Raw genomic sequence first — 10,800 nt, 5'->3', positions numbered from 1 at the left:
ATCCCCGAACCTATTATTGATATACCTACAAGTGGTAAAATCAACCAAACTTATTTTCCGGAAAAAACCATTTTGATTAAAACAAACTTAAGTGTTTTAAAATCTAAAATGGGAAAATAGTTTGTTGATAGGGGGAGTTCTGATTGTGTATGCCAAGTGAATGGCGAATTGATGTGATTTGATATCAGTTGTCATGTTTCTGTAAAGTTTGTTTTCAATTTTCTTTAATGTGTTTGCATTTTAGGGGGAGTAAATTTCAGAAAATCCAAAAACAATAGAAAATTTGAAAAAGCCAAAAACATGATAAAATTCAAAAATGAGTTTTTGTTGCATAAAAGAGGAAATGATAGTACATCAGTGGACTATCACAACATGCTAAAGAAATGTAAAGATAAAATGTGATAAACAATCTCACTGTGGATGTGTCAGTAGGTTTTTACACATTTAGTAGATTGTGACGAGATATAAACCTAAAATTTCAAACTTGCTTATTCTGTGGGTAAAAACTTCTTGGATATATAGGTAACCCCTGAAATCTTGTTTGAAAGGTCCCTTATTCTGAGATACTAGGTCTTTATGCTCAGTGATATCTGGGGTATTATCCCGGGACTTCTGCTATATGGAAGTACTGACCTAGTCCCCGGATAATACTTTCTGCAAATGCTTGAAACATAGCATCGCCCTCAGCAAGTTGATGAAACAATAAAATTGATAGTCACTGCTGTTGTATCAAAAAGATCCTCTAAAGGGGACACACCAAAAGTCGAAGCCGTCATCTCTCTGCATATACGGAAGTATCGACCTGAGCTCTCACGGCCCTCGCAATTTAACCCCTTTACAGATATCATCTGTGGTATACTCACCTGTAAGATTGAATATTGCACTACTAGAAAAAAACACCTTTCTTGACATGCATTGCGTGTCATAAAAGGGTCTTTATGACACGCAAATGCGAGTCGTTGATTGAGGGGTCATAAAATTAACATGACATGCATTTGTGTGTCATGTTTTTATGACACACATTTAATGACAAGCATTCATGACACACATTTAATGACACACATTTAATGACACGCATTCATGACACACATTTTATGACACCTTTTAATGACACACATTCATGACACTCATTTTATGACACACACGTTCATGACAAGCATTTATGACACATACGTATGACATTCATTTACGCGTGTCATGCTTTTAATTGTATAATTTTTTTTTTATAAAATTACTAATTTGCCCTGGATACATGTATAATAACAGAAACAATAAATCTTTTTCATAAAACAAATATAAATATATATATACCAAAACAATCCATTACATGATCATTTGTCAAGTATACTACAAATATTTTAACATTAACAAAAAAAAGAATTGTTTGTCAATACATTATCAACACCTAAAATACGATTTATAACTTAAAAAGAGAGTTAACCACATAAGTCGACCAATCTTCACGTATGCCATCCATATCCGCAGCCGAGTATTCTTCTACTCCTTTCCCAACCTGAGACAACAATTAAATAAAATAAATCTTAAAAATCAGAATTTAATCATAATATATGAATTTAAGCATTTGTTTGGATATATAAGTACATATTTCTCTAATATACAGACTAAAATATGCCTAAACTTACATTATCATTGTCAAGTATTTCAACTCCTTCGTAAGCTATCTCCTTCATGAACTTCATCACATAGTAGCCGCATTCAGTACCTCCTGACTGACGTGGACACTACCACAATTAAAAATATCAAGAAATGTGAAACCATTGCGATTTAAGTTTAAACTAAAGGGTGTTAATATTTACAATATCATTACAACCACAATTTACATAAGGGATTAAGTGCTTACCCTAGAGTTAATCCATACGAGTTTAACCCTTGTGTTGGCACCACTTTCTGAAGCATACATGGCCATTGCCCTGTAAAAAATCAAAATTACATCAAAGTATATTCCAACTCTTTTATCATCCATTATGATAATTTGTATTACTTATGTATCAATAATTTGCCTCAACTGCTCATTGACACTTCTAGGCTGTAAGGAATCAAGATAATAGCAAGTAGTTGTTTTTAGGTTTGGTACTGCTAACACCCAATGGTTTCTTCAAAATCTAAAATTCAATCAAAATAAATTAAGATAATAGGACTTTACTAATACTTATTTAAAAGGAAAATCAAACCCGGGATTGTAGGGCAATAGGATGATATCATTGTCCTTTCTTTTATACAATCGGTCTGCCATCGCTCTACTTGCATCCTCGATGTGTTTGGGTTTGGGTTTGCGTTGATCAGCCCGCGAAATTGTAGACGGGTTCATAAAACATACTTCCCGGCTAACGTGAACACTACACATTTAAAAAAATCAAGACATTTGAAACAATTGCAATATAAATTTAAAGTCACTACGTCAAAAATTGGATACAGCCACAAAAAAGGGTTGGCCACTAAGCTACTAGACTTGGAGCAGAGGATAGATCGATACCATATCAGTTAAGCAAGCAAAACCCTTTTGTTTAGTTGAACTAAAATAAACTATAAATAGCTAAATTATATATAATAAAATACTTGTAATTTATAAACTTAGTTAATTAATAATAAACAAGCCAAGCATGAGCAACGCTCGAGCTTTAGAAACAAAGCCCGAATTGAGCCAAGCTTAGGCTTTCATAAGTTAAACGAGCTTGAGCTCGGCTCATTTGCATCCCTACTTCCTACAGTCAAGCATAAATTATCAGTGAAGTTGCAAATTCAATAGACCTTGTTAAATCATTATATATACCTTGTTAAATAAACAACTAGCAGCAGCTTAACTAACATCTTTCTACCAGCCTAGCTCGTATATTAATCTTGCAAATTAGATACCAATACCCTCCAACTAATTTAATCCTCAAAATCAAACCAAAGTAATTAAATAACAAAAGTTTAAGCAACAAAATGAACTCAAACTCTTAATCAACATGTAAGAACAAATTATCCTCTTTCACCAAGAAAAAACCATCAAATCAGAAGAAGTTCATATTTAACAATAGACGGTCAACATATAAATCAAATTCACACACAAATAATTCAATGTATCTACACACCATCAAATGCACCCACAAATGTATATAACCAACAAACTAAACTCAAAGTCTTACATGGTTATTGTTGGTGTGCGTCATCATCATCAGGAACTGACAAAATTGTGGCAAAGAAAACAATTAAAAAGATAATTAAATAATATCTTTGAATTAATTAAATATAATTAACTTAATTTGCAAGATTACTTTCAATGTAAAATGCCTAAAAAAATAAATAGTGGAATTCTTGAGTGACGAGAGAAAATGGATCCCAAACAAAATTCACAATTCTTGTTTTTGGTGTCAAGCATTTATTTCTATCAGCACTTTAAAAATACCCAGTTACTAAACTCAAAACCACCCACAAATCCACAATTGACCCTCTTCCATCACTGAATGAATAAATCATAAACAGATCAAAATAAAGACGAACCAAATCTATAAACTCAAAGAATGGAATCAGACTGACTACCTGGGTGCCCAACAGCTCTTTAACGCCGTCAATTTCAATGTCATCGTAGACAGATATTGAGGGTGATCTCCGAACCGTATCCAACTATCCATGGTGTTGGGAGGAAAATTTGATGTGGAATCTTCAAATTAGGTTTTGAGAAAGAGGGAATTTGGGTTTTTGAAGAAGAGGGAAAAGTTGGGCGGTAAAGTAAAATAATTTGAAGTAATTTCATTTAGGAGGAGATTTGGACCATTTGGCTAATATTTAAGTTGATATTATTAGATTAGTATCAAGTTATTTGAATTATATATTAAATTAAATAAATAAACTAATTAATTACGTTGTTATTTATATACTATTAATTTATAACATTGTAGAGTTTAACTTAGTTGTACATTTGGCTTTATGTATGTTTTATGCATTTAAATTTTGTACTTTGTAAGTTATTTGGAGTTTGCCATGTGTGGTAATTATATTATAAATTTACATTATATTCTATAATATACTATTAATTTATAACATTGTAGAGCTTAACTGAGTTGTACGTTAATTTGGCTTTATGTATGTTTTATGCATCAAATTGTTGTACTTTGTAAGTTATTTAGAGTTTGCCATGTGTGGTGATTATATTATAAATTTATGAGTAAACTATCATTTTGGTCCCTGTGGTTTGGTCAATTTTTCCACTTTAGTCCAAAACTCAACTTTTTGCATTTGGGTCCCTGTGGTTTCAGTTTTATTGCCATTTTGGTCCAAAAATGAAATCAGGTCATATTTGTCTTTTAAAATCTTGTTATTTTGTCATTTTCCGCATGGTCAAAATAATCATTTCTTTTTTATAAATAAATACCATATTTTATAAGACAAATATGACCTGATTTACCCCTGAGGAAAATGACAAAATTGCCGGATTTTATAAGACAAGTATGACCTGATTTCATTTTGGGACCAAAATGGCAATAAAACTGAAACCACAAGACCTAGATGCAAAAGGTTTGAGTTTTGGACTAAAGTGGCAAAAGTAACCAAACCTCAGGACCAAAATGGCAGTTTACTCTAAATTTACATAATATAAATTTACAACAAGTTGAGGCATTGGAGTATTGTACCCCATTTTTTGGGGGGTTTTAAAAAATTGATATTTCACTTTAAACCAAAAACTACTTGATTTTGTAGTTTTAACCCAAAAGTTTTTAGTTTTCCAATTTAACCTCACAACCTTTTTACTTTCAACTTTGATCCCCTATGTTTTTCATATTTTGCAAAAATTTTCGTTTTACGTTTAGATCTAAATTCTGCGGCTTAACATGGCACAATGTGTGTGCGTGGTTCAATAATTTTACGTTTTGTTATACGCTTCGTTCTAAATTTTGCGAGTTAACATGGGACAACGTACGTTTGGTTTAGTGTGTTTACGCCGTCTATTTTTTTCCCCGTTTAATAAGTTCGTCACAACGCGCGAGTCCTAAATCAAGTTAGTCATTTTCTATGTTTTATATGTCGGTCTAATTTTTCCACGTTAAGACGCCGCAACTTCAATGTTGGTGGTCGTTAGCTATAGTGTGACATTGGTGCTATTTGTCACGGTTTTACGCCCCCGTCGCAACGCGTGGAGCTTAATACGATAGGTTATTTATATGGATACAAGTCATGTAACGTAGTAATTATGATACTATTAATTGTATTGAGCTTATTTGGTGAATTACTTATTTATATAAGACAGTAATACAGAGTTAACCGACAAAAACATCTTTAACACATTGTAAATGTGAATCTGATCAACAGCATGTCAATTTCGTTGGTCGCGACGCAACGCGCACAAGTCAATCTTCTAGTTTAAATTATATTATATTTCAGTTTAGGTAGATATCAGAATCAAATTTTGATTACTTAAAATAATAATTATTTTTATATTATAATAAGTATTGTATATTAGTATTTTAATTATATATTTACTTAAATAAATTAACTTGTATTTTATATTATATTTCTATTTGACATATATATCACAATTAAATTTTGATTGCCTAAAATAATAATTCTTTTTTGTTATATTTAAGCATAAGTTTAAATTTAGATGACACGTGGAGATGAAATGCGTATTCGATAGTGTTTTATATTTTTGATACTTAAACATTGACAAACAAATATACGTGCTATAAAGGCTTAACCTTTATAAACGGTCAGAGACTGTGTTGTTGGGAATTGTTGGAATCACAACGTCATTAGGGTTTTTTTAATCTTCGGAATCATAACATCATGGAGTGTGGGAGGGTTTGATTGAGTGGGAATTAGCGTTTATTAGGGTACGTGGGAGAGCTAAGCCGAGGATATGAGAGGTTGTGTAATTATCAATTAAATTGAGGAATTTAATTTAGAAAATATAACATAACATTAAAACATGACATACTTTTTTATAATTTGATTTTTTATATGATACTAAAGGACGACACACAAAAAAAGAGTGCCATATATTTATTAAATTTTGTAAACTATGACGTCTTTTTCTTGACACGCGCTTTCGAATGTGATAAAATGGTCTTGTTTTTCATTTTGTGACGCTAAAAAGATGACATACACAAAAAATGACATAAATTTTTTGAATTTTGTAAACCATGACATTTTTTCCTTGACATACACTTTCGAATGTCATAAAATGGTATTGTTTTTTTTATGACGCAAAAAAGATGACACACAAAAAAGGGTGTCATAAATTTATTGAATTTTCTAAACGATGACATTTTTTTCTTGACACGTGCTTTCGAATGTCATAAAATGGTCTTGTTCTTTTTTATGACGCTAAAAAGATGACACACAAAAAAGAGCGTCATACATTTATTAAATTTTGTAAACCATGACATTTTTTTCTTGACACATGCTTTTGCACGTCATAAAATGAGCGTGTGTCATTGTTCGCGTGTCAAGATATGTGTATTTTCTAGTAGTGCTGGGATCTGGATACGGGAGTATATTCAAGTGGTAGGACACATGAACAAGTTTAAGTGATTAAGACATTAATATCGTATCTCAGATCAGTTGAACTTTGCGTGAAAATTTAAGAGGACAAACATACTGACAATCTAGGTGAATTGTTTAGAGCTTAAAATGAAACCAAGCTTAACGGTGTTGGTGATGTGTCTCAAATCTGATATGATCCTCTTGCACGATCTCACAAAAATATTGTCTGTAAATAGTTTCTTTACTGCTTTTCATTTTATTTTATTTTTTTCAGAAAATCCAAAAAGATTTTAGTGTGTTTTAGCATAAATTTTGAAAAATTCAAAAAAAAAGTTTCGACAACTGATGCTGAAAAGCTGATTTTCAAAATTCCAGGTGCTAAACTTGATGAACTAGTTTGGGAGTGGTGAGTGTGAAAGATTTAAAGTTAATATTTTACAAGTAGTCATCAAAAGTTTTTGGAAACAATATATTTCTCCTGCAAGTGGTTAATCAGAATCTAATTGATAGATCAGATTGTGATAGGATCTACAAGTGATGTCTGAATGCTTAAATGTTTTTCATAAAACTTATGTTTGTGGTAGAGTTTTATGCAGGTTAAAATAGAGCTGGGTTTGTTCGATCCTAAGCAAGATTCAAAGAATCAACATTTGAGGGGAAGTGCATGTTGGTGCTGATGAATTTAAAGATGTCAACATCCAAGGGAATGAGTTTGTTGAAGATAAAGTTAAGGAAGCAATGAGAACTAGTGCTGATCCTGGAACTGCATTTGTGCAAAAGAGATTGAAAAGAGAAGATAGAGATTGAGGATGTTTACAATGTCAAATATTTCAAAGAGAAGCTCAGAAGACTGATCAAGACTAAAGATGCAAAGTCATGACATTGTCAAAGACTCGACACTTGCGACTCGTCAACATCTGAGGGGGAGTCTGCTGGTGCATGCATATGTCGACTTCGTCTTGTATCGAGTCTAGAGTAGAATAGGTTAGAACAGGGCACATAAATCAAGAAATAGTGATTAAGTCTGATTTCGCTCCAAATGACATTTTGTCATTAGGAGCGAAACCCCTAGATTATGATTCCGCTCGAGAGGTTAAAGTCTGATTTTGCTCGTAATGTAACATGCTGATTTCGCTTCTGATGATTGTACATGTTGGAGCAAAATCAGGACACCTATATAAAGGGTGTCATTTGGAGCGAAATTAAGAATAGATTCTAGGTGATTGTCTTCCGGTGAGCCACGAAGTGCTGCCGAAGTGTTGACTCGATTGTAAACGTCGTTCAAGCAATAGAATCAACAATTTAAAGTGAATTCTTGGTGAATTGAACCTGATTTGTTTGTTTCCGCCGCTCAAATCAAGAAAAGTTCTTCTGATTGACTCAATTGGGTCCGAAACTGATTCTACACGGATGTTGACAAAGTCTTCGGTGTCGAGTCTTCAATCTTCAGTCTTTATCAGTCTTCTTGAACACTCCCAAAGTATCTAACAATGTAAAGCATCCTCAGTCTCTGTCTTCTTTTCATTTCCAGGATCTCGACCTGGCTCTTATCTCACTCTAATTCTCATCCCAATATCTGTAGCTGGCTCTTACATCCTCTTGATCAGATCTCTTGATTCCTTAAATTCATCAGCATCATTAGTTTGTGTAATCCCATAGATCCATGTTCAGAACCTGGCTCTTTTCATCTACAGACTCCCTCTATCAATAAGCTGGCATCAGGATCGTGACCTGGCACACATCATGCTCAGGATTGAAACCTGGATTACCTGCACATTCGATACCTCAAAATAAATTTTACAAATTTAAAATTTGACAAATTTATACATTACTTGCAGGTATCAATCAATAAATGATTTTACAATGTTAATCTCTGATGAACCACTTGTAGAAATAGAATGATTTAACATATAAAAGCTTCTGATGACCACTTGAAGACAAAACCTTCAAATTTTTTTCATATACACAGACTCTCCTTCACAAAATATTCATCTTGTTTAGCACTTGGAATTTTGAAAATCAGCTTTTCATCATCAGTTGTCGAAAATCTTTTTGATTTTTTTAAAATTTTATGCTAAAACACACTCTTTTTGGATTTTTAAGATTTTCAGTATGTTAAAAGGCAATAAAGAAATATTTACAGACAATATTTTTGTGAGTTTGTGTAAGAAGATCATATCAGTTTATGAGACAAATTACCAACACCGTTAAGCTTTAAACATTTTAAGTTCTAAACAATTCACTTAGATTGTCACTATACTGATCCACTTAAATTTTCACACAAAGTTCAATTGATTCGAGATACGAGATTAATGTTTTAAGTACTTAAACTTATTCGCGTGTCCCACCTCAGAATATACTCCCCTTTCCAGATTTCTATATTCAGTCTTACAGGTGAATGTACACTAATGATATCTGTAAACGGGTAAATGCGAAACCGTGAGAGCTCAGGCTAGAACTTCTGTTCGTACAAAGAGATGACGGCTCGACTTTAGGTGTGTCCCGTTTGGGGATCTTTTCTTCAACAACACATGATTAGCATTTTTCAATGTTTCATCATTTTTTGTATTGAGGGTTGGCTTTAAGATTAAAGCTTTTGTAGAGCAATATATGAGGACTAGGCTATTGCTCCCGCAAAATCAGAAGTCCTGGTATAATACCCCAGATATCACCACGCACAAAGACCTAGTATGTCAGAAATAGAAAATCTTTCAAACAAGATTTCGGGGGTTACCCATATATCCGAGAGATGTTCCCCACGATATAAGTAAGTTTGATTTGATGTTTATATCTCGAAAACAATCTATTAAATGTGTAAAAACCTACTGGCATATCCGCAGTGAGATCGTTTATCACATTTTTTACTTTACAATTCTTTAGCGTGCTGTGATAGTCCACTGATGTACTATCATTTCCTCTTTTTCACAACAAAACTCATTTTTATTTTTCTAATGTTTTTGGCTTTTTCAAATTTTCTAATGTTTTTGAATTTTCTGAAATTTCTTACTCCCCCTAAAATTCAAAAACATTTAATTGAAAAATTTTGAAAATAAACTGTACAAGTAAAATGACAACTGTTGTGAATTGCTTCAATTCGTCATCTACTTAGCGTAAACAATCAGAACTCCCCCTTACAACAAACTATTTTCCCATTATGATTTCAAAACACTTAAGTTTGATTTAATCAAAATGGTTTTTCCAGAAAATTAGTTTTGTTGATTTTACCACGTGTAGGTTGGGGATTACTTCATCACTTTGTTTTTCTCAACCACTTGGAAAACTTTAACAATTTTAGATTTTTATCAACACAACCACTTGTAGAAAATCAAGTACAACTTAATGTCCCTGATTAACCACTTGAAGATCAAAATAACACAATTACCAACCTGTGAATTTCTCAAGAAAGATGTCGATTCCTACTCCCCAATTACCAACCTCGGAGTTCTGGCAAGTCAGGTTTTTCAGTTAAAGAGATTCTCCCAAGCCTGACTGTCCTTGGGAGTTTCCAAGTTATCAACACTCGGTTTCTTTCCTTTCATCTTCTTCTCATAATATTCCTTTACCCCTTTGACTTTTCCATCAATCATTTTTCCAAAAATATGTTTCACTTTGGGGTTAAAGGCCTTTTTGTAACGCCCTGTGTTTTGTACTTTCTATTTATAGCTTGTCTTACTCGTGTTGCTAATTTTGGAAGCTTTGTATCATTGTACTCGTTCCTTCTAGTACTCGTTGTAAACTCGAGATTTTGATCATGAATGAAAACTTGCATTTCCTTGTTACATACTATACATACACCATAATACGATTAATCATGAGATCATTTGATACTTCTTTGTGATACTTACAAACATATGTTGAACTTGTAAATATGTGACATATACTTGTTACTTACAAACATGTTACATACTTGTACATTACACTTTTTGCCTAGTTAAATCATGTTTTATTTCATATTTCACCTTGTTACAAGTTAGGGGAAACATTGTTGCATATTATTACACAACTTAACTAATAAAATTACTCATTATAATGTTTTAAAAAAATAAAAAACTAAAGAAACATGGCAGCCCAAATTCAGCAAAATTCAGCCCCATATAGTTGGGTTTTGTGGGCTAGTTTCAAGGTGTAACCCCTTCTAAACACTTCCAAAGCCCAACCCATTGAAACCCTAATCCTTCCCCCTATAAATACCACTTATAACCAGCCTCCCTACCACTTTTGCAACACTAAAAACTCTCAAAACATCCTCCAAACCGTAGCTGAAAGCAAAGGTTCGAGTAGATTGACACCCCTTCACGAAAATGAGCATAACTCACT

General features: G+C 32.8%; 1 protein-coding gene across 2 annotated transcripts; it reads right to left on the bottom strand.

The window, feature by feature from the left end:
* Positions 1-1,306: 1,306 nt before the first annotated feature.
* LOC110922633 lies at positions 1,307-3,730 on the bottom strand. Of its 2 annotated transcripts, none has more exons than XR_002583312.1 (5): positions 3,544-3,730; positions 3,150-3,185; positions 2,193-2,357; positions 1,644-1,931; positions 1,307-1,513 (listed from the first exon to the last, which is right to left on the bottom strand). XR_002583312.1 is itself a non-coding variant. In XM_022166892.2 (5 exons), exons 1-5 carry the CDS (start codon positions 3,633-3,635, stop codon positions 1,418-1,420), a joined length of 504 nt encoding a protein of 167 aa, XP_022022584.1. In that variant the 5' UTR covers positions 3,636-3,723; the 3' UTR covers positions 1,307-1,417. The 2 variants fall into 2 exon arrangements, 1 of the variants encoding a protein (XP_022022584.1); XM_022166892.2 differs by lacking the exon at positions 3,150-3,185 and having other exon boundaries at positions 1,644-1,742; positions 1,880-1,931; positions 3,544-3,723.
* Between the last annotated feature and the right edge of the window lie 7,070 nt (positions 3,731-10,800).

The sequence above is a fragment of the Helianthus annuus genome, chromosome 9, assembly GCF_002127325.2.
Source record: "Helianthus annuus cultivar XRQ/B chromosome 9, HanXRQr2.0-SUNRISE, whole genome shotgun sequence".
Classification (NCBI taxonomy): domain Eukaryota; kingdom Viridiplantae; phylum Streptophyta; class Magnoliopsida; order Asterales; family Asteraceae; genus Helianthus; species Helianthus annuus.
Note: the sequence above shows the minus strand (reverse complement) of the source record. Positions and strands in the feature narration are given on the sequence as shown.